The sequence below is a fragment of the Diadema setosum genome, chromosome 17 (genome assembly GCF_964275005.1).
Source record: "Diadema setosum chromosome 17, eeDiaSeto1, whole genome shotgun sequence".
Lineage (NCBI taxonomy): Eukaryota > Metazoa > Echinodermata > Echinoidea > Diadematoida > Diadematidae > Diadema > Diadema setosum.
Window position 1 is genome coordinate 22,507,358 of NC_092701.1, and position 25,223 is coordinate 22,532,580.

A 25,223-nucleotide genomic window follows, 5' to 3' on the forward strand; every position below is an offset into this window, starting at 1 on the left:
AGTTGACGTCATTGCACAAATTTATAGATACTTAGACCTTTAACCATTTTGATTCTCGCTGCAATAGTCAGCCGAGTGCATTGTGACCAGTCACCGCTCTTTTTAATCATAATTGATAAAGGAATTTCCGCAATGTAACATTAAACTTAGGCACTCTAATTGCTGATCAAAGAGCGATTCCTGTTTGACGAGGAAATGAACATATTTTTGAAATGAACATATTCGATCTTTCGCTGAGAGCTATCTAATCGGCACACAGGCAGAGCAATTTATTTCATATGTTAGAATTCGAAAGAGTAATGATTACACAGACTTTTCAGATATCTGTCTCCCATCCTTTCTCACCAATTTGTCATTTGATGTTATTCTATTTTATTTATTTCATATGTTTTTTCTTCTTCCTCTACTTCTTCACAATCACACCGCCAGGCAGCAAGAGGGCTCATTGAATGAATTTCATTGGTCGCATTAGGAGCGCTATTTTGCGTACGCTGAAAATGGATGGCCCGAGCTCTCTGTATGGCGATACATTTTGCCCGTAGGTGTGCAACTGCAAGGTCAGAGTTGAATGCGGCCGGGTTCCCGCGTGTGTTCAGTATGGAGCCTTTTGTCACAAGCATGGTTTGCACGCGGTTCGCGAATATCGTCGCTGTCCTCATTTCGCTGCTTCCAAGAAATTATGTGGATGGCCTAGAAATCAACGGAGGTCACCGCTGAATGTAGCGTGAGCAAATGATTGAACTGCCTCGTACTTGCACTGCGCAGACTCAGTCACCTCTGAGCGTAACCTCGTGAAGACAAAATGTCGTCTCCACCAGCAAAAGTCAGGAAAGAAGAAGTGACGAAGAACGGTCAGAATGCACAGGAATCAGAACGTGAGTATACTAGACTAAATTTATACAATATTTCAGACGTGCCAGTGGAAAGGCACGGATTCGGATGCTTGCGTTAGCATAGGAGACACTCTACTTTGTCGTGATGGAACTGCGAAGCATGGTTCTCCATTGTGTACATGCATTGATATGCCGTGTATACAAATGACGCGCACTGTATAAATGTGTGTGGTGGATGTATGGATGAAATGTGGAGTGTGCTGTGGTGGTGGAGGTGCGCAAATGCAGTTCAGACCCATTTAGTTCAATGCTGATTTGTGGGCACGGTTTGTCAGATCACTTTGTCGTTTATGAAGTTATTGCACTGCGCAATATGCTGTGCATTCACACACAGTTTAATGTCTCAAATGGTTCATTCATGATAATATATCCTGTAAAGTGTAGACTTTGTTCATAGCTGAATTTTTCAGGTCAAAATGAAGAATGTGTGGTGGCGCTCACAAGTATCATCGTGATCATTCTTTCATTTACTGAAGCCTAATTGTTCGCCACTTGCCTGATTAAACTTGCATTTATCACTGGTTGGAGTTTGCCCCAGATCCCAGCTAGCTATTTATACTGTGCTTTGTAACACATCGTCATAGGAATGGCTTGGTGCAGACTGTTTAGACTAGACTGAGTCTTGACGAGTAAGCAGCTGGCAGCCAGCATAACTCGTGACACATATTCTTATCGTGGCACTGGTACTGCAGAGCTCTGATCACAGTACTTCAGTCAGACAACCCCCCCCCCTCCCCATTTGTGGATGGTTGGTTGTTGGGTTCATCAGTTTTGTAGACTCTCAAGACTCAACCACATGATATTTGTATGCATATAAGTCCACATTAGAGATTTTACAACAGTTATCAATTTGATATTTATTTTGGAGGTGACTCTTTAAAAAAAAAAAAATACATGTAATGCATTTGTTATGTTGGGTTTTCAGCAAGTTTGCCTTCCGAAAACAGCTCTGCAATGATTATCATGAATATGACTACATCACCACACCACACTAACTCTGTCATGTCCATGGAAAGAGTACAGAAGTGTGCAATATTATGTTGTATTTATGAACATCAGCATTATAGTTTTATTACTACAGATGAGATATTTCAATAGACCGCTTATCACTGCGGCTTTAAAAACATGAAAAATTCCTCTAGCCTCTCTGGTAGGGTCGGAAGAATTGCTTTGATCACTAATTGTAGGACTTCGATAATGTAACTTACTCCATAAAGCTTGTAGCGGTTTTCAAAATCTTTGTATTATGTTGTCTGGTATTATGGCTGCTGTAAATTATGCTGTCTGACAACCTCAGTCATTTTTGTCAACATCCACGCGAACCTTCTTTGTGCCCTTCTTTGTGCCGCACAAATATACCTACAAGCTCATTGGTGATTTGCATGGTCAAGAGTGACCAGTCAGTGTGTGGTCAGCACATCCCTCTGTGCGGCAGGGGATGCTGGTTTGCAGCAGCCAGTGTGCCTGATTTTGCGGCAGGGGGTGTTCTGGTTTGCAGCACAAGGCAATACGCACGCCAGCTCCAGCAGATTGCACACATACAGTGAATGCATGTCTGAGACGTCATCTGACACAAACTGGAACATGGTGCCCTCTATCAATGCCCTGTACATTGAACAAAAGCAGGAATTAACTTGTATGTGTTACAGGAAGCTACAGTACTCTCACACCAGATTAGGCAGTTTCATCAATGAATGAAACTGCCCCTGAAACCTAAAGAGGAGGTCTAGAGGACTATATCCCAGTGCAGGCAACTTGTGTTCTATCAAAGTCCTTTGGACAGATAATTTTCTTTCATTGTATTGAAATTTCATTATGTCGCAAAAAAAGCTGCTGAAAACTGCTTATCCAATAGTGGTGAGCCAATGGAGTATGATGGAGTGAAAAGGGACCTGAGCTTTTGATCCTAGCAGAATCTTCATCAGAGGCGAAATGACCCATGAAATTTTGTTACAGTGGAAGAGAGAAAGTGATTAAAGTGAGAGGCCAATACATGTAACAATTTTGAGACCTTAATTTTTTTACTTGGTTGTAACAGAATTTTGTATTAACCATGTTCAATGTAACATGAGTGCACTGAACGAAATGGAGCTTCCTGCCTCGGAATGTACTGTGTCAGCTCTGAAATACTTTAAGAATTTTACTGCTAAGAGCCATTAAGACTGTGTAGGTATGCTGATTGTGTGTTTTGATGTGGTTGATAACTTCACAAGATTTGTGATTGAGGCATTTACCTTTGTGCCGGACAGTGTTTTAATATTCAGTGTCTTCCTTGTTTGTTTCGTCTGTTGTAGCCGGGGAGTACCCCGACAAGGAGAACCAGCAGGCCATTGAAGAGATCGACAATGTACAGAATGAGATTGACAACCTGAATGAGATGGCGAGTGAGGAGATCCTTAAGGTGGAACAGAAGTACAACACATTGAGGCAACCCTTCTTTGAGAAGAGGGCCAAGCTCATCGAGAAGATCCCACACTTTTGGTCAACGACAGTATCCTTTTTCTATTCTCCCTCCACCCCCCCCCCCCCAAAAAAAAGGTAAATAAAAGCGAAGCAAAACAGCCCCCCTAATTCAGTTTGTTAGTAGCTTTTTAATACTACAATGCTGGATGCTACAGTTTTCTACTCAGCGAAACATATTTAGTGATTGTTATAAATGCTTTATTATAACATAAGAAATGAAGACATTGACTAAAAATTGAGCTGAAAGTGGAAACATTCCTTTTCACATATGAACAAGCAATTGAAGACCTGAATATAAGAATGACCCAAGTCCAATTTTTGGCCAAATTCAGTTTGACAAGGGAAATTATAGCTTATGCATGAACTCATCTTGTATATAAATGATAAATCCTAATTACCCTCAGAAGTGCCTGAAATGAATGAGTGAAATCTTAAATGAATGTAAGAATGACCCAAGTCCAGTACTTGGGTCATTCTTACATTCATATTATAGCGCCCTCTCTCATCGTTTCTCTCATCTCATATAGCAGCCTATCATGTGTATGATTCAAAGAACGACACAAGTCCATCACACAAAATGGCCTCTCCACAATTAATGTAAATGTTACTTGTCATAATAATGTATGTTCTAATTTGTATATACAATGTTGCCTTCCCATCACAGTTAAATAGAATATTATTGGACAAATAAAAAAGATACGAAGTTTTTTTAAGTTTACTCGAAATGGCCTTCCATGGACTTGGGTCGCTCTTATATTCAGATACTCAATTGTATATTGGAGATAATATTCTTCAGTTTTAATACCTTATTTGATATCAAAAATGGACTTGACTCGTTTCAAAGGAAGGTGGATGTTTGTAAAGCACAACATGAAATATCCTGCCCACTTTCAAGTCAAAGTGCTTATGAAAATAGAGATAGAAACTAGGGTTGGCCTTGGAGTAGTGTCGGATCAACTCATTTTGTGTAGGGGGTTGGCCAGATGTGTACAACCATGTCTGCTGGGAATGCACATGTGAATGTAATGTCAGTGGTTCCATGTGATAGTTTGTCAATGAATTTACTAGTGTTCTGGTAGATTTTACTTTGAAATGTGATTACCTTTGATATCTTGTTTGGGTCTTTCAGCTTTATTCATCATGTAATCTAATTCATAAGAAAAAAAACACACAAAAACACCAGCTCTCTTTAAAGAGGGTCACCGTAGAGCAGTACAAGAACTTTCCAATTTGTTTGAAACTCACTTTTGCTGCACTTGCTAATTTTTGAGCTCTGAGCACAGCCAAGCGGACAAGGATCATGAGGTCTGGTGGCAGGAGCTGTTGTAGCTTAACCCAGTGGATATAACCACAGATTATCAATCATTCATCCTCTTTGGAAAGAGGGAGCCCCCAAAGTCCAGAAATCTTTACAAATCTTCTTTCCTAGAACTGGAAGGTTTATTCTCTAGAACCAGAAGTTAGTGCTATGAGTAAACTATTGACTGTCATAGTTATGACTAAATTTGTTCATGGCAGATCTTGGGGGGGGGGGGGGGACATTAAGGGGCATTTTTTTTTGGGGGGGGGGGGTAGGCAATGCCCCAAATTTAAGGACGCTTGTACAGATCTACTCCTTTAGAAGCAGAAATGATAAAGTAAGTTAGTGCTATGAGTAAGTTAATAACTTGTGACTGCAGTTTTAAGTTTGTTCATAGCAGTTCTGGGTTTGATCCTGTTTGGGAGAGGAGCCAAATAGGGGCCTAATTTTTCACATTTTCTTCTTGCTCCTAAAAGCACGTAGTCAAATTTGTTGCCAAACTTGACAGGCATTATAATATCTAGGGTGACAACATAAATATTTAATACTAGGACTCCAGAACCCCCTGATAGAGAAAAACAGAAATGCTCTGATTTTAATACATTAGTGACTGTACTTTCAAGGTCATTTGTTAGCTCAAAGTGAGCTATTGTGATCAGTCTTCGTCCGGCATCCGGCATGCATTGTCCGTAATTCGTTGTGCATTATGCATAAACTTTTTACACTTTCACCTTCTTCTTGAAAACCCCATGACTGATTTTCGTCAAACTTGGCAGATAGCATGCCTTGGGTGATAGAATCTCTATTTGTTCAAATGGGCACCGTGCCCCACCTGGGGACCCCCCAGGGCCCCCACCCCCTCCAAATTAAGGAATCTCTAAAATCTTCTTCTCTAGAACCAGAAGTGATAGAGCGTAGTTAATACTATGAGTTAGTATATTGATGACTGTAGTTTTAAGTTTGTTCATGGCAGAATCAGGGGTGCTGCCCATGGGACCCAGGGGAAAGAGATGGGATGGGTCCTAATGGGGGCCTAAATTGTACATTTTCATCATCTTCTTGAAAACCCCATGATGAATTTTCACCCAACTTGGTAGGTTGCATCCCTAGGGAGATAGGATCTCAGTTCATTCAAATGGGTACCATGCTCCACCCCAGGAGCCCCCAGGGCCCCCCCCCCCCCAAAAAAAAAAGAAATTAAGGGGGGGGGTCCAAATGGGGACTTATGTTCATCTTCATCTTGAAAACCCTGTGATAGATTTTCACCAAATTTGACAGGTAGCATTACGAGGGGGTTAGAATCTGACTGTCTTCAACTGGGCACCATGCTCCCCTTGGGGGCCCCTAGGGGCCCCCCACCCCAAATTAAGGAACATTTAAAAAATCTTCTATCTCTAGAACCAGAAGTGATTAAAGCAAAGTTAATACTATTAGTTAGTACATTGATGACTGTTCATTGCAGATCCAGGGATGCCTCCATTCCCCTTCGAGCCTTGTGGGAGGGGAGCGGTGGAGGGGTCCAAATGCAGGCCTAGATTGTACATTTTCATCTTCTTCTGAAAACAACATGATGGATTTTTACCAAATTTGACAGGTAGCTTTACTAGGGGGATAGGATCACAATTTGTTAAACTGGGCACCACACTCCCCTTGGGGGCTCCAGGGGACTCAAACCCCCCAAATTAATTAATTTCTCAAAAATATTCTTTCTAAAATCAGAAGTGATAGAGCTTTAAGTCTTTTTTTTTTCAAGTGCATAGTCAAACTTTCTAAGTATAGTGTACTTTGCAGGCATTTTTACTGGTGTGATGGAATATGCAAATGGACATCATGCCCCAGCTCTCAAAGCTGCCAGCTGCCCCCAAGTTTGCAATGTTCACAGTTAAGAGTCTGCATGAATGTGTGGAAGGTGAACTTGCAAGACTTGGGTGATGGTGAGACCCCCGGGTCTATTGTTTTTGATCCAGGGGTCAAGCCTGAACTGACTTGGGGGCCAATTTTTTCATTTTTATTTATTTTTTGTTTGAAACTACATAGTCAAATTTTCTAACAAAGTGTCCTGGGCAGTTGTTTTGACCAATGTGAAAGAATAATACAAATGGACACCATGGTCCCATGGAGGTCCTCAAAGCTGCCCCATGCCCCCAAGTTTGCTATGTCCTCAGATAATAGTTAGCGAGAATACATTGAAGGTGAACTTGTGATACTCGGGTGAACTCAAGACTGACCCCCAGGTCTCTTGTTATTCTTGGGAAGTTTCTAGTTACCTACCTCTACAATATGCCAACTGATGAAAGGAATCTTATTTTCAGGGTTTTAAAGGGGACACACAAAACTTTAAACAACAATTAAATGCCCTCACATGACTTCCCGATGCTCTTATAGCTATGGTAGTTTGTAACAAACTTTTGCGTCTTCAAATTGTTGTGAAGTGATTTATGAATGGGGTCCAGACGTGCAAATGATCTCCACAGATGTGCAATATATATATATATATTTTTAGCTCACCTGAGCCAAAGGCTCAAGTGAGCTATTGCGATCGCCCTTCGTCCGGCGTCCGGCGTGCGTCGTGCGTCGTCCGTCGTGCGTAGACTTTTTACATTTTCATCTTCTTCTTGAAAACCCCAAGACCAATTTTCATCAAACTTGGCAGGTAGCATCCCTAGGGGGTTAGGAACTCAATTTGTTAAAATGGGCACCATGCCCCACCCAGGGGGCCCCCCAGGGGGGCCCAAACCCCCAAAAATTAAGAAATCTGTACAAATCTTCTTCTCTAGAGCCAGAAGTGATAGAGCTTAATACTATGAGTTAGTACATTGATGACTGTAATTTCAAGTTTGTCCATGGGAGAATCAGGGGTGCCCCCCTTGGGACCAAGAGTGGGGGTGGGGAGGGGTCCTAATGGGGCCTAAATTATACATTTTCATCTTCTTCTTGAGAACCCCATGACCAATTTTCACCAAACTTGGCAGGTAACATCCCTAGGGGGTTAGGGTCTCAATTTGTTAAAATGGGCACCATGCCCCACCCAGGGGCCCCAGGGGGCCCAAACCCCCCAAAATTAAGGAATCTGTAAAAATCTTCTTCTCTAGAACCAGAAGTGATAGAGCTAAGTTGATACTATGAGTTAGTACATTGATGACTGTAGTTTCAAGTTTGTTCATAGCAGATCCAGGGGTACCCCTCTTGGGGGCAGGGGGGGGGGGGAGGGGGGTTGGGAAGGTATAAATGGGGGCCTGAATTGTACATTTTCATCTTCTTCCTGAAAACCTCGTGATGGATTTTTGTCAAACTTGGCAGGTAGCATCCATAGGGGGTCAGGATCTCAATTTATCAAAATGGGCACCATGCCCCACCCAGAGGGCCCCAGGGGGCCCCAATCCCCCCAAATTAAGGAATCTTAAAACAAAATTGGGCCCTTATTGTACATTTTCATCTTCTACTTGAGAATGCCTGGTCAAATTCTAGTAGAGCTGTGAATAATTTAGATTAGTGACTGCGTGAAAGGTGAACTTGTGATACTCTATGGTAGTTTGTAACAAACTTTTGCGTCTTCAAATTGTTGTGAAGTGATTTATGAATGGGGTCCAGACGTGCAAATGATCTCCACAGATGTGCAAAATATATATATATATTTTTAGCTCACCTGAGCCAAAGGCTCAAGTGAGCTATTGCGATCGCCCTTCGTCCGGCGTCCGGCGTGCGTCGTGCGTCGTCCGTCGTGCGTAGACTTTTTACATTTTCATCTTCTTCTTGAAAACCCCAAGACCAATTTTCATCAAACTTGGCAGGTAGCATCCCTAGGGGGTTAGGAACTCAATTTGTTAAAATGGGCACCATGCCCCACCCAGGGGGCCCCCAGGGGGGCCCAAACCCCCCAAATTAAGGAATCTGTAAAAATCTTCTTCTCTAGAACCAGAAGTGATAGAGCTAAGTTAATACTATGAGTTAGTACATTGATGACTGCAGTTTCAAGTTTGTTCATGGCAGAATCAGGGGTGCCCCCCTTGGGACCCAGGGGAGGGGGGTGGGGAGGGGTCCTAATGGGGCCTAAATTGTACATTTTCATCTTCTTCTTGAGAACCCCATGACCAATTTTCACCAAACTTGGCAGGTAGCATCCCTAGGGGGTGAAGATCTCAATTTGTTAAAATGGGCACCATGCCCCACCCAGGGGCCCCCAGGGGGCCCCAAACCCCCCAAAATGAAGGAATCTTTAAAAATCTTCTCTAGAATCAGAAGTTATAGAGCTAAGATAATACTATGAGTGAGTACATTAATGACTGTAGTTTCAAGTTTGTTCATAGCAGATCCAGGGGTACCCCTCTTGGGGGCAGGGGGGGGGGGGAGGGGGGTTGGGAAGGTATAAATGGGGGCCTGAATTGTACATTTTCATCTTCTTCCTGAAAACCTCGTGATGGATTTTTGTCAAACTTGGCAGGTAGCATCCATAGGGGGTCAGGATCTCAATTTATCAAAATGGGCACCATGCCCCACCCAGAGGGCCCCAGGGGGCCCCAATCCCCCCAAATTAAGGAATCTTAAAACAAAATTGGGCCCTTATTGTACATTTTCATCTTCTACTTGAGAATGCCTGGTCAAATTCTAGTAGAGCTGTGAATAATTTAGATTAGTGACTGCGTGAAAGGTGAACTTGTGATACTCAGGTGAGCGCTAGACCCGAGGGTCTCTTGTTTTATTTGCGCTTTATTTCTGACCACACAGATGATTAGTCCTGATGATGCATTTGCCCTCATACTTATGAATTATGTTTGTCCAGAATGCTTATCCGGAAGCAGAATTCCTTGACTCCTATCTTGTTCATCCCAGTTCACACATCACCCTCAATTATCAATGCTCTTAGACGAAGAAGACGAAGAAGCACTACAGTACCTCACCAAAGTCGAGGTTAAAGAGTTTGATGACATCAAATCAGGTTACAGAATTAACTTTGTAAGTACTTCACGCACTTTGTTCATATCATTTGTCTTCATCTTTAAGGAAAGGTTTTCATTTGTGTGTGCATGCAGTAGAAAGACGTATTCTTTGGTATGACAAATATTTGTTGTGAAAACTGTGACAAGAGGTCTATTTGTTACTAATGTGTCATATGCAGATATAGTAGGCGCATGCAAGTACTGTTTGGCTATTTTATTTTGTGGCTCAAGAATGTAAGGAAAAGGGTTGACATTCCACAGAGCACATTGTCCTGCAGTATAATATGTATTATTAGTTATAAAGTTATTAATGTCTAATAATGTCGAAAAGGTGAAAATGCTATGCTCAGATGAGCACTATAATCACACAGTCCTATTTTAGGTCAAATGCTCCGGTTATAACTTTTCTTATTACCTCTGCCAAGGAGGTAATACATGTATGCTTTTGCCAGCTTTGGTTTGTCTGTCTGTTTGTGTTTTTGCAAAATAACTCAGAAAGTTGTGAAGGGATTTGGACAAAACATACCGAAAGAGTTGGTAATAACAAGGGATAGGTGTTTTAATTTTGGTTGTGATCCAGACCAATTTTTTTTTGAAGGATTGTCATTGACAAAAAGGGCCAACAAACGAGGGAGTTCAAGCTGCGCGTATTTGAGGTGTGCATGCGTGCAATGAGCGCAAGCTCGAGGCGCAGCAGGATGCTAATGAGGTATGAGACACTGAAAAGGCTTCTTTATCATTGGGAAATGGGAGGATTTTTAGCATGTGTGTGTGGATGGATATGAGATGCTCGGTGGAGGTCCGCGCTCTCTGAGTGCTTTTCTAGTTTTTATGCATCTGGCCTAAAATGTGTCAGGGGCTGATGTTTTGGGATTATCTATCTGTCCATCCCACATCTTGTTGAGTTTAAAGAAAACTGCAAAACCAAACACTGAATTAATTTTCTTGAGGGCTAGTCCAGGTGTGCTGAGTGAGGTAAAGATGCACTAATTGAATTTTTGGCACAATAGCTCCTGGTCAAAGGTGAAAAGTCAATGTGCTTTGGCTAAAACTTACAATTTTCAGCTGTAATTTTATTATGGAATGTGAATTAGTAAATGATGTATGGAGGGTAGCAATAAAAATAATTCTATATGAATAGATGGTGTAAAAAGGTCCAGTGTAAATGTAAATGGTCACTATAATTCAGATAAAATGTCATTCTTTAACCATACACTAATTCCAACTTGCTGATACAATTTCTTAATCATTTGTTTATGGTAGCATCTTTTAGTTCATTAGTACATGACAAATTAGTACCATTGAATTATGTATTTTTATTTTTAACTGCAGATTGTGGTGAAACACCACTGCCGTTTTCATTTTTTTTTTTCTTCTTCTTCTGCATTGTCATCTCTCTATCTGTCCAGCCCAAAATGTCATTGGTGAATATAGTAATTTCTGTTTTTTAAAAGGGAAAATGGTGATACATTGTTCTTGTCATTTATCTGCCTACTCTGTGTGTTTTCTAAGTAGTTCTTTGTTAATTGTCTTTTGCAGTACTTCAGGCCAAACCCATACTTCGAGAATGATGTAATAAGCAAAGAGTTCCACTTAAACGAGACAGGGGACCCCAAATCAAATGCAACGTCCATCAGGTGGAAACCCAACAAGGTAAGTGTGACTTCGTCTATGGGTCAGTCTATCGGGTTGGATCAACAAATTGCATTTTGAAACAGAGATATCAACTTTTCAGTTTCACAGTGAAGATCATGCCAATTGTGGTTTAAAGTATTGCTGTGTCATTTTTGAACTTTGTCCCCTGCTTTAGTAATGCATGTTTAAATCAGGAATCTTTCATGAATTTGCTGCACCACAAATTAATTTCTTACCTCCGTTTCATGAACATGGCTGGGGGGGGGGGGATCGAAACAAAATTTCAGAAATGAGGAGTGCTATCTCCAATGACAAAAGTCAGTCCTTGTACTTCCAAGTGTCTTTTTACATTGACAATCCTTCAGATTGAGGGATACTGACAATGAGCCTTTCCACATGTTTTCCCTCGCAGCCTGGCAGTTACAGGCAAACATTACTCAGTCATGGTACCTGTGAACAGTCGATGTATTTTTAGTTGATCTGTAGCCTTGTAACTTGGCTTCTAATCAAGTGCTTGGAGGGTTGCAGGTGTTGTGTATGAGTGCTTTCTAAAGGGAGGTTCTGCTCACAGTATTAGCAGCAGTGCTTCCATGGCTTATGTACATAGCAATATAAGAAAGAAACCTCGCATACTTGTACTCCCCATTTTCATCTCCATGTATCGGTTGGTTGCACAAGTCAAAATGATGGGACATTGATAATTTTTAGTCTCATGACATGTTGCTAATGTAGTGAAACTGTGATTAAATGTTTAATGTTCTTGTGATGTTACAAGAATGCAATGTTTTTGTTTTTTGTTTGCTGTTTCCTGTAGTGTCACAACTGTTTCTAAACAGGATTATTGAAGAAACTATCACTCATATGATTGACTAGATAGGAAAGATGAAAAACATTTTTAAGATTGTGTGATTCGTTTAGTCAGTGCTCCATATTTATAGCATCTTTTCATTTGTAGTTCTGCATAATTAAATGTATTCTACTCCATTCTGTAAATCTACCATATGTGGTGAGAAACAAAAGAGTCTGATCAATCTCCACCACCCATTTTTAGGATCTGACCAAGAGGAATTTGTCAGGCAACCTCAAGGACGGGCGCAAGAGGGCGCACGCCGACAATGAGAGCTTCTTCTGCTGGTTCACGGAGCAGTCAGAAGCGGGAGCAGATGAACTCGGAGAGGTCCTCAAGGATGATATCTGGCCCAACCCCTTACAATATTTCCTGGTATGGAAGAATGTAGATAATTTGTGTTTATTCTGTGTAATGGCATTGCCATTGTCATGTTTATCTGGAAGCTCGTATATATTTGATATTTTTGAAACAAACAAATTTAACCTCTCCCTTTTTGTATGTTTTAACAGGAGTGTTCAGCAGATGTTTTTCAGAAAACGTTATGGGGTGTCATATCAGTGTATATGAAATCAGACGGAGAACACAAAAACAACAAAAAAGAAACCTAATAAGTGACACATAAAGTGCTCTTAACATTAAGACTTCAGGTCATCACACATAGAAAATTTTAGTGCAAAGAAGATTACAGGAGTTTGATTAATCCACAGTTACTGAATCAGTTGCGAAATTTATTGGCGTAGGTCCCGCCTGCAGAAGATGAAGGCACGAGTGACATCATGGGCAGCGGTGACCTGGAGGCCCTTGACGAGTACGACGACGGGGAGGATGATGAGGACCTCGACGAAGACGACCTAGAGGGGGAGGAGGACTTAGATGGAAGCGGACTCGACGAGGAGGATATTGAGGGAGAAGATGATGATGAGGAGGTGAATGTCTGTGGATGATTTTTTTTTTTTTGGGAGGGGGGGGGGGGGGGCTAATTGTGGAAAAATTAAAATGATAAAAGTGGATATACAAGATTTTGCATTTAACCCGTTGAGGATGGCTTGATTTTGCTACAACACGCATTTCCCATAGACACCTGCCCGAGTATACTCGGGACTCGTCCTCAACGGGTTAAACTCTTAATATGTTACTGTGAATAACTCGGTATTAAAGGACAAGTTCACCTTCATAAACATAAGGATTGAGAGAATGCAGCAATATTAGTAGAACACATCAGTGAAAGTTTGAGGAAAATTGGACAATCGATGCAAAAGTTATGAATTTGTAATATTTTTGTATTGGAACCGCTGGATGAGGAGACTACTAAGGCTCGTGATGTCATATGAGTACAACAGTATAAAGAAAATGTAAAGAAAATACAACATATTTTCACTTTTTTTCGCACAATAAAAGAGCGCCTGACTTGCCTCTTTCTAAAGGCAATGGGAATAATATTACCCATAACATATGTCAGTAACGAGTCAAGGGAATATGTACTTTTTTCAAAAGATGAAATTTTGTGAAATTTTCTTTACATTTTCCTTATATTGTTGTACGCATGTGACATCAGACACTGCAGACGTCTTCTCATCCAGCGGTGACTGCACAAAAACTTCAAAAATTCATAACTTTTGAACGGATTGTGCGATTTTCCTCAAACTTTCAGTGATGTGTTCTACTAATAATGCTACATTTTCTCAATCCTTATGTTAATGAAGGTGAACTTGTCCTTTAATATTTGTATTGCACCGTTTTATCGTCAGTTACAGAGGGTATTCACACATCAGTCACACTTACAAAACATTGATATGATAAATAAAAACATACAGTGGAATCCCGTTATAACGAAGTCCTTGGGACTGGCAGTCCTCTTTCATTATATCAAAATTTCGTTGTAACTGAGCAAATAAACAATTAACACAGAGCAGATAATGTTGCAGTCTGAAGCTTTACTTCATGGTAACCGGAATTTCGTTATAACCTTGTTTGTTATAACAGGAGTTCACTGTAGTACATACATGTAGTTAGTGAAACAGAGCTTACAAAACCCTTTAAGCTGTAAATAGGGTTTGAAACTAGGACTTTTTCCAGATTCTTTAGATATTTGATAGATAATATTTCATGGAACAACTTGTTGGTTTGCCCGAAATGTTCAATAGATGTGAACTGTGTAATTAAATCTCAATACCAATGTTATCTCATTGTATTTTGAGCTGTTTCTTGTTTTTGAGAATGTAAGGGCTTGTTAAAATGCTGCCTCCCATAACTGAACTGTGCTGTGGGCAACTTCTTTGCTGAAAAGGAATACATGTTATTTTTTCCCCCCTCTCATTTCATATGCGTGGTTCACAATTTGCAAAATATACTTGTGAAAATGTGGCGTGTTCAGTACAATACATGAATTTATATATGCGAATTAAAGCATGAATAGTTATTGGCAATGGTGATAAGCATTGCTTTGCCATGGTATTATGCAAGTTAATTCATCACATGCATGTGTTTGACAGACATTATGTTTGTGGCAGTCTGACACTTGAACCACATGTCCAGTCACAAAGAAATGCTTCATCAAAGTATGTGAGCAAAAGTAATGAAAGATAATCATGAAAACTGTAGCCACTGCAAGGCAGAGGAAGAAAGTCCAGGGGATTTGAAAGTTAGGGGTCAAGAGGCTCTTCACCGTATTTGCTGTCGTTTTCTTCGTGTAATGTACAGAACCCATGTTAAAGGGATGGTACAGTATTGGTGGAGATGAGAATTTGGCTTTTAACTTTTTGGGAGATACCAAGAAAACACATGAAATAGTACAGAGCATATCATTTTAAGAGGAATTCAAAGTTCATTTGATGAAAATCGGGTTTGGAATGACTGAAACATCCCCCCCCCCCCAAAAAAAAAAGTAAAACAAAGCAATCGTAATAAAAGGTGGGTCCCACACTCCATTAGGATCGCTCTGTTTTGAATAACTTAGCCATTTCAAAACCAATTTTCATCAAATGTTGAATTCCTCTTGGAGTTACATGCTCTTTCATATTTCATAAGAGGTTTCTAAATTCTTTTTATCTCACCAAAAAAAGTTAGAAACTTTAAATTAGGTCTCAACCAAAACTTATACGATCCCTTTAATATGCGATGCACTTTCTTTTGTAGGACGATGACGATGATGAGGAGGACATCGAAGGCGAAGGGGTGGAGGAGGTGGAAGGGGAGGATGATGACGGAGGAGAGGAGGAAGGGGCCTAAGCAGCCTGCGTTTGTAGCTATTTGTCATCGTATGGTTGATGTCTCAACAGAAGCTGTATTGTATAAAATTTTTCTGAATGTTTCCATTGTTTTTTTTTTTCCTTCTCTGGGGTCTTCATTTCATTTTTATATAATTGTAAAGATTACAATAGCAAAAAAAAAAAACAATTCTAAAGGTCTGGACCTTCTGTGAGTTTTATGTGGTCATTCTTGTCCTTGTGGGATTGTAAGCCAGGAAACTAAGACACAAAAATTACCTCGTTAACAAGTCCTGGTCAGCCCCCGTAGAAGTTTTCCTTTTGTAGCCATTCCCCAATACACAGTTACTTTGCACGTTCAAGGAGTCGCATCAGCTTGTTCTATTGGATGGTTATAACTGTCAGTCCACCAGATCACAACAGTCGTTCATCATCAGAGTTTGAAAGTTGAATTGCCCATGCGAGCTAAAAAGCTGTAGACTTGCCTGGAGTGGGATGCAATTTACAGGAATCGCTGAATATTTCATACGACTATCGATGATTGACCTCAACCCTTTTGATGTAAATTTTTTCCAAAGATATCCAGCAGTTCTTCAACCTTCAGTGCAAGCTGAGGAAACGATTTGTTTTTCTTGTTTCATATAATTCATTGTGAATTTGAATTAAGGATATGAGAACATGAAAGTGTTGTTGAATATTTTGTGCATTTGTGAACTCCCCTCTTTTTTCCTTTTTTTTTTAAATGAAAAAAATTGTACTCGATGTGCATTTTTTGCCCCATGTGCAGGGCTGCTCTCGCATCAAATTTGTCTCTTTTTGTATCATAAACGAGAAGAATGACCAGACAGCATGGTGTACACTAGAGCCAGCAGCTGTGTTGTTGCTCTATACAAATTTGTGATATTTAAGTTGATGAAGTACTGCATGTTGGATTGTATAGATCACTTTTGTAGGTAAGTTGTAATTGTCTGTGTAGACTAAATATTGTTAATCTCGACAGCAATTTATTAAATTTTATTTGTGCATTACATTTATTCCTTCTTATTTATTTTTTTTTGGTTCTTTTGGTAGAAAAAAGGGATAAACCGCCTAAAAAAAAAGAGAGATTGGAAGGATGCTAGACAATTTGAAACGAGACAAGTTGTGGCCTCCAGTGATATTGCATTACCCAATCTAGTTAAACAGATGTACATGAATGAAATTTGGAAGTGCCATCACATTTTTACAGAATTGAGGCAAGATATTCAAATCAATTCTGTGTATGTATGTAGCCGTAGGATGATAAACTGTGTGCATTGTAGCAAGAGAGCATTGACCTTGATTGAGAAAACGCGAAAAAAAAACCACACAAAAAACAAACTACAACATTCATCAGTTTCACTGTTCATACTTTGTTTGCCGACCACAATTGAGCACTTGGTTTCATTCAAAGTGGCGCTTGATTTTCAAAATGGGGATAATCCTCGAATGGTATGTGCTGATATTGGAAACGGTCATATTTTAGCATTGTGACCATTGAGGTTGATAGAGAAGGCATATTCATGTCATCAATGGAATCAGATGCATTTTTCTTCAAGTAGCTTGGTATAATTTTCAGCTTTTTGTACAAAGTGACAACAAATATGTACAAATCTTGCATCTCTCATAATGGATGTTTCTCTAAGTACGCTTTAGTGTACTTTAGTCATGCCAGCTTTCAGATAGTCTCTAAGAATGATATAGTTTTGTACTTTCATTTGTGTTGCTCATTTTTATTATTATATATTGCTACCTGTGTATTTCCCATAAGATCCTGATTGTTGATGGAATCCTGTAAATCAAATTCGATGTAATGGGTACGGAATGATGCGGTGAATAGCCATTTCTATGAATACATTAAGTGGACCACTTAAAAAAGCAAAAGATTTAGTCTTACTACGTTTTAACTGTTACAGTCTAATCGTGGGCATCGCTGTGTGATTCTGTTTTATGCTTCTGTTAGTATTCAGTGTAACAATTGTACATTACCGACCCTTTTTTTTTCCTTTTGAGAGTTGACTGACCTGTACAGACACATCTATGAAAATGGTTGGATTCTGATCGTTACTAGTGATGCAATTTGGAAGACTTGCGAAATTGGTTATTTACTGACCAAAGCTAGGATGTTTTCTCCAGGGTACGCTTTCTGTACTCGCTGGCTCAGTGACAACAAAATCCCTACACCTCTTTTTGATTGCATCCACACTAACCTGAGACTAGGCTTCACATCATACGCATATGTTAATGACACCTTTTATCCACATTCAAATTGTCTTTATCATTCTTGAAATTTCATGTCCGTTGGCAGGATCAAGCCTTATGATAAAAGGAAGCTCAAAATAATGAATTGGATTTGATGAATATTGTGAAATAATTTGCTAGATACAGCAACAAAAAATTTTGATAAGGAAGAAAAAATGCATATTTGCATCGCATCTTGAGTTCTTAGTAGATACTAACGTTTATTGTAAATATCACAATTAACATGATTGCACTTTTGTCGCTGTGCCGTGTCCGTGCGCCACCATTGAAAATGGGACATGATGATTTGTCTGTGAATTTCTGGCGTTTGCTCTTGGAAGAACTCTACAAGTTCCTGTGTACAAATTTCGATCCCTATCTGTGTTCACTTTGTTCAGAGAAGCAGCTGTCACATAAAGCAAAGGTTACTAAGTGGAAAATGAGAGAAGCTTTCGTGGTGCAAGAACACAGGTCATGTACAGAATTCTGCTAAAACAGTTTGTGTATGTTGGTTAATATTTGGTCCTTGTAGTATTTGCACTTATTTTTAAGGGAAAACAAAAAGTTGACTGGTTCCATTTTTCCCCAACACTCACATTCTTGTTTCAAATTAAATTTCACTTAGAATTCCATCCAACAAAAAAAAACAGTGTATGAAAATCCAGTTTGTTGAAGTCACTGGCTATTCATGGGTGTGTGGGTGTGTGTGTTTCAATTTCACAAGTACAAGATGTGTCAGAAAAGTTCCAGGACTGCCGTCACAGAAAATTAATTTCAACCCTAATTTTTAAACTAAGAGGTTTCACCTTCAAAGTAAGTTATCTGAAGTATGTAACTGTAATCTCAACTGTCTGCAGCTATCGGATTTTTGTCTACATAACTTTATGTACGCATCCTCTGTTTCAGGTCATTCAGCAATGAGCATAGAGCAACAAACTTGAAGTTTCTGGTACGGGGTTGGGGAAAATCTCTTGTCAGAAGAGCTGAGATTGCTGCAGCAATCTTCCACGTCCTCTTGTCCTTCTTTAAGACCTCTTGCACCGCTCAAAAAACGTGTGCATGACATCGTCTCATCTCCATACCCTCGCTGCAGCAATCTTAGCGCTTCTGAAAGAGTTTCCCCCAACCATACCAGAAACTTCAGGTATGTTCGTTGCTCTGTGCTCATTGCTGAACGACCTGAAACAGACGATGTGTATATAAAAATATGTAGAAAAAAATCTGATGACTGCTGAGAGCTAAGATCACGCATAAATACTCCAGATGAATTACTTTGAAGGTGAAACCTCTTAGTTTAGAGTTTGGGTTTAAAATAAATCTTCTATGACACAAGTCCTGAAACTTTTCTGACACAGCTTGTACATGTGTATGTGGAAATGAATCTGGGGAGTGTGCGTTGTGATATTGAGTGTCTCCCTGTAATTTCAGTCTACCTGCTTGTCTGTCTGTATTAGTCTGTTAACCTGTCATTCTGTTTGTCTGTCTTTCTATCCATATAATTCTCCCTATCGCATACAAATGTAAACATTCAGTTGCGAGTGGAAGGGTCAGTATGCTACATGCAAATCTAATGCACCCATGTGCAGCATGCAGAGGTCAAGTGGGGTCACACTTCTTGGGGTTCACTTGCGCACTTCCGTTGATGCATGGTTACTGTGCAGCAGACATGGGCAGAGAGTATGTGTTGTAATCACATCTAGATCTTTTTTTACCCCTTTTTTATCATGAAGATCATGGTTACTTCACAACAGAAATGCATTTTGAAAATTTACAGTTGATATGTCTTTTCCCAACACAACAGTTGCTAAGAAAATCTTCAAAACTTGTAGTTTTAGATAGAGATAGTGATGTGTGTTCTTGGTTTATGATCAAATAGAGCTCGCTCATTGTTACAGAAATTAAATAGCGCCACCACTGTTTGAGTTTTTACAGTTACACGTGATAGTGAGAATTACAAGTGATATGTATTCGTCTGTGGAACATTTGGTATGCTATAATGTCTGATGCATCTTCTGTTGCATACATGTTAGATTGATCCTGAAACGGACATTTCATTGCAGCTAGATACATTGAGCGGTGAGCCCTCAACTTGTGATTGTGAGTACATATTTGATAAAAAAAGCAACATTTATGTCCCCCCCCCCCCCCCCCATTAATATACTGCATGGGAGTGATGGTTCTAAAGACGAGTGGTTTGTCCCTACTGACAAATACATTGGAACCTTGTTAAAAAGAGCGATTATTTGTGTGTGTGACTGTGTGTCTCAGTCTGTGTGTGTGTGTGTCTGTCTGTTGTTTTCCTTTAGCCATTTCCCAGTCTGAGACGTCAAACACAATCATGCACAGTTGACCAACCCTGCAAAGATCAATGCTATCTCCATGTTCACATCAGTGTGCTATGCCTGAAGAGACCTAACACTGTCACACGTTTAGGGAATTGTCGAATATAAATGACAAAAATTATGCCACACAACAGGATAGGGTGGGCAAGTTTGAAAAATGTGTTATTTATGAGAACCAGATATTTTTGTTGTATAAACTTACTTCAGGCAAATTTGAATGCTGAATAAATATTAGAAATTGAATGGAGTACAGAATAACCCAATCATAGTTGCCATATGTAAGACTGAAAATGATTTGCAGTATATACGTCAGAGCAAGGAGATTCAAGAGATGGAGTTCCGACTGGCTGTATATTCAAACAGCTGACGGTTTAAATTTTCAACACTAACATAATGTTGGCTATAATTTTGTTTGTTTACCCGGGTACTAAATGAACTGAAATTTCACCTACTGATAAAGCATATAAAACAAAAGTAAATCCCATCCAGATATATATGCAAAAGTGTAAATCTGAGCTGTACGTTGTGAACGTATTTGAAACTACCCTTACTGGAAAGCCAATTTTATCACTTATCCAATCACTTCCAACAAACGAAACTCATATGGTTAATCTTCAAAATTTGATCGTGCATCAAAGTTTTCAGATATAGATTTTTAGGCAAGAGTAGATTCTAAAAAAATAAAAAAAAAACATTATGTATAACTCAATTCAAATGAACTCTCCTAACCTATATAAATATTGGAAAGAAAGCACACACTCTGGAAAAGTGTGAACTGAGAAAAGAGGCTCTGAAGTACAGGGTCTATTCAAACTGTGCTACTGAGCTGTTGTGATGAATGGGACAAAAAACAGGATGTGAACCACCAGAGCAACAACAATGAAGGGATTATTTGTCTCAGCTGAAATGGAGCATGCTTTATTAACACACTATGTCCACAGTTAATACCAACTGTCAAGCAGTAGAGCCATCCTTTCTAAAATTGATTAGAGATGAAAGTAAAGAGTGTCTACTGGGTTTTTAAGAAATAGCAAGGGGATTCTTTAAGACACACCTAATTACACTACTGTACCCCCCCAAAAAAAAAGTGTTCAAGAGATAATGCTAAAAACACAATTTCCTGTGCATTTTATGATTCCATATAAGGTTGGCATAATGTAGAAGACTTGCTCTTAGAAAATAAGAAAAGCTCAAAATTGGCAATGTTGACCCATTTCACCTATTTGAATCCTGACATAAAATCAGTGCATGCAACTTTTGGTTGTTTTTGTAATGCACAGTCACAAACAGTTCTTTATACTTTTATGTCAGATTAGTGTAAAGTCGTGTAAGGTCAAGTAATTTTTTATTTTTATTTCATTAATCTTTGCGCAGTTTGTATTTTGCACCTCTCCTTGTCTGTACAAGTGTGTACTGAGTACTACGTATCTTTTGTGAGAAGGGACGGCGAAAAGTAATTACCATCATAAGGACGTATCTTCCTTAGAGAGCGACTGGTCATTATGCAATGAGACATGAATCAATCGTGGTGCAGCTCCAATTTGTCACATAGGCCGTACTTCAAATTTTTTTGAATGGCAACAGCAAACATGGGATCAATTACGGGAATAAGACTGTTGTGACTCGATCTCTTGAACCGTCTAGTTAGAAATCTTCTGTTGTTCATAGTCTTAGCAAAGATCCTTTCCAAATTCAACCATGTCCGGAATATATAAAAAAAAGTTACCAAACTGTATTTTTGCATGCCAGGTTAATTGTAATAGCAAAAAACAAACAAAACAAACAAGACTAAGATGCAGAGTCATATATTCAGACTCTCTCTCTCTCTATTAATATAGACACTTTATACGTATATTCCACAGTCTGGTTATTGTTTAAAAAAGGAAATTTAGGGAAAACTTTCTGAGAAGGTACGGCATATTGTTTCAACTAGCGTTCTGATATAGGCCGTCATCCTTCTTTTTTTTCAATAAAAAGAACACAATTTTTTACCAGTCCGAAGCCAACCAGGTTGGAATACTTTTGTCAGTAATTGAGATTGTGTGAGGGTTAGGCCTATAGATTATTTGATGAAGAAATATGCTGTAACAGGTACCCCAGGTCGAAAAACCAGTTGGCAACTGGTACCAGTTGATTCCAGTTAAGGCAATTGGTTTCAATATAGAAATTGGAATGAGTGACTAGAAATCAACTGGTATCAACTGGTATTCATTCAAATTGGTATCAACTGGTATTCGTCCAACTGGAATCAACTGGTACCAGTTGTCAACTGGTATCAACTGGAATCAACTGGGATCAGTTGACAAAATTAATTTTGTGTTGAATCATTTGATGTATGAGTGTTTCGTGTATGTCAAGACATTGCTAATATCTAACCTAACTTCTAAAGCTAGTCTTAAAGCCTATACCTACAACTACATTTAGTCTTAGCCTACATCCTAGACCTAGTTAGTACCAGGGATATTTCATTCATTTATATAGGGCCAAGTATCACTTTTATTATAAAAATATGAAAATACCTCATCAAAGGTACAAGTTGAAATTGTGAATATCACGGAGATAATATTAGATAAATTTCTAATGCATTTCAGACATTTCTGAGTTTATTTAAATCATTTAAAAAAATTAGATTTAACAATATTTTGTCATTTTCATGAAGAGAATTTGAATAGCTTATGAATATTCACGAGCAAAAGAACCGTGCAGTAGGTTTAGTTAGTGGGTTTTAATCTGGAATGATGTTGTAAGCAAGTCCAGTCAGATACATGGGTATCAAATTGTGTCAACTCATTTGCACACAAACCGACACACACACACACGCACACACACACGCACACACACACAAACTGGTCAAAATACAGTCTGTCAGTTTAAGAGTCAACTGATCTTAATTGGTTCCAGTTTCATTGAGTTGAAATCATTAAGAGTCCAAGTTCAATCATGTCAAATGTTTTGTTTTATTGTGTTTTGTTTACTTTTTTATTTAATGTTTTAACTAAGTTTTGTTAACCTTTTAATTCAGTTTTAATCGATGAAGTAATCGAATTCAAAAAGTAGACTTAAGCTTGTGTCAACTGGTACACAATGAGACATGAACTGGTATCAATTGGTACCAGTAGACTTGTAGTGGTTTCAACTGGTAAGCAGTGCAACTTCAACTGGTATAAACTGGTACAGTGTACCAGTAAGACCTCATTCAGTACGAGTAGACTTGTACTGGTTTCAACTGGTAAGCAGTGCAACTTCAACTGGTATAAACTGGTAAGCAGTGCAAATTCAACTGGTATAAACTGGTACCAGTAGACTTAACTGGTTTCAACTGGTAAGCAGTGCAACTTCAATTGGTGTAAACTCGTACCAGTATGATTAAACTGGTATCAACTGGCACCAGTACATCTTCAACTGGTATCAACTGGTTTCAGTTAGAATTGCTTATTTTGTTACTGGAAATTTGGAGTTGCCTTCTGATTTCAACTGGTACCAGTTGAAACCAGTTAAGACCAGTTAAAACCAGTAAACGGTTAAAAATGCTTACTGGTTTCTACTGATTTTTGCGACCTTGGGTGTTTGCATATTTTCTCCAGCCTCTATGTAATTAGTAGAATTATATTAGGTGGGGAAATGCAAGCCAATGTCAAGTTACTTCGAAAATTATTATTAGAAAATATCATAAATTTGCATACATTTGTAAAATAGGAAAGAAACGATGCATCTTTGAATGCTTTAGTTGCATCATGGAGCATATATTTATGTAGCTCCATATGAAGAAAAGAAAACATACTAGTAACCCATCCAACTTCAGAACTCGGTGACTATACTGTTTGTATCAACAGTGGCGTATCTAGGGGGGGGGGGGGCAAGGGGGGCACGTGCCCCGGGCGCCATACTCCTTGGGGGCGCAAAAAGGAACGGGAAAAAAACGAAGAAGAAGAAGAAAAAAAAAGGAAGAAGAAGAAGAAAAAAAAAAGAAAAGAAGAAGAAGAAGGGGAAAAAAAAAATAAAATCTCCCGGAAGGGGGGACGGAGAATGGTGGGGGGGGGGGGGCAGAAAACCAAATCAAACAAGATAAAAACTAAACATGATGATGACGCGAACAAAATCACAATGTTTATTGTGTTCACACAATAATTCCGTGTTCTGCGAGCTGAAATACAAAAATTTTCGGCTCGCTCGCTGCACTTGCTCGCCAAAATTTATATAAAAAAAGAAGGTAAGAACAAAACGTGATGATGACAAAATGACAGTGTCTTTTGTGTTCACACATGTAATTTTATATTTAGCAGGCAAAATGTTTCACGGAGCAGCGGCTACAATTTCTTTCGTCCTGAAGCGATCGCCAATTGGATCAAAAGAAGGCGCCAACGGTTTCGAACATACGGGGGGGGGGCGCAAAAAAACCCGAATCAAACAAGATAATAACAAAACGTAATGATGACGCGGAAATATACAAATTTCGGCTCACTCGCTCGTACTAATTTAGATTATTTTTTCAAGTCCTCGGTTTGTTGGAATAAATCGTTATCTATAAGGCCGTCACTAAATATTATCTTGATTAGAATTTGTAAGATTTAATAAGCAAGATAATGACAAGAGTTTCATGATTTGTAAGCTGAAATATAAAAATTTTCGGCTCGCTCGCCAAAATTTGTATAAAAAAAGAGAAGAAGATAACAAAACGTGACGATGAAGCGGACAAAATGACAATGTCTATTGTGTTCACTCATGTCATTTTATATTTAGCAGGAAAAATGTTACACGGAGCAGCGTCTGCAATTTCATTCGTTCTGAAGCGATCGCCGATTTTATCAAAAGAGGACGCCAACGGTTTCGAACATACAGGGGAGGGGGGGGGGGGGCGCAAAAAAACCCCGAATCAAACAAGATAATGACAAAACGTAATGATGACGCGGAAATATACAAATTTCGGCTCACTCGCTCGTACGAATTTAGAGTATTTTTTCAAGTCCTCACTTTGTTGGTATAAATCGTTATCTATAAGGTCGTCACTATAATTGTGAGATTTAATAAGCAAAAAATGACAAGAATTCCATGTTTTGTAAGCTGAAATACAAAAATTTTCGGCTCGCTCGCTGCGCTCGCTCGCCAAAATTTATATTAAAAAAGATAAGAACAATACGTGATGATGACGAGGACATATACAAATTTCAGCTCTCTCGCGCGTACTAATGTAGAGTATTTTTAAAGTCCTCCGTTTTTCTTTTTTTTTTTTTGGTATAGATCGTTATCTATAAGGCCGTCACTATATATCTTGTTTAGAATTGTAAGATTTGGTAAGCAAAAAATGACAAGAATTCCATGTTTTGTAAGCTGAAATACA

At 39.1% G+C, this 25,223-nt stretch overlaps 1 protein-coding gene across 1 annotated transcript; it reads left to right on the forward strand.

The window, feature by feature from the left end:
• The first annotated feature begins 764 nt into the window (after window positions 1–764).
• LOC140240962 (protein SET-like) lies at window positions 765–15,474 on the forward strand. Its single transcript, XM_072320735.1, has 7 exons — window positions 765–875; window positions 3,188–3,384; window positions 9,487–9,609; window positions 11,133–11,246; window positions 12,280–12,450; window positions 12,819–13,004; window positions 15,214–15,474. Exons 1-7 carry the CDS (start codon window positions 803–805, stop codon window positions 15,304–15,306), a joined length of 957 nt encoding a protein of 318 aa, XP_072176836.1. The 5' UTR covers window positions 765–802; the 3' UTR covers window positions 15,307–15,474.
• The last annotated feature ends 9,749 nt before the right edge of the window (window positions 15,475–25,223 follow it).

Bases quoted from the DNA above. Each gene is read 5' to 3' on its own strand.
- LOC140240962 (XM_072320735.1), top strand. From the start codon at position 803: ATGTCGTCTCCACCAGCAAAAGTCAGGAAAGAAGAAGTGACGAAGAAC. The intron at 11,247-12,279 runs GTAAGTGTGACT...ACCCATTTTTAG, and splicing joins TCAGGTGGAAACCCAACAAG to GATCTGACCAAGAGGAATTT. The intron at 13,005-15,213 runs GTGAATGTCTGT...TTTCTTTTGTAG, and splicing joins GAGAAGATGATGATGAGGAG to GACGATGACGATGATGAGGA.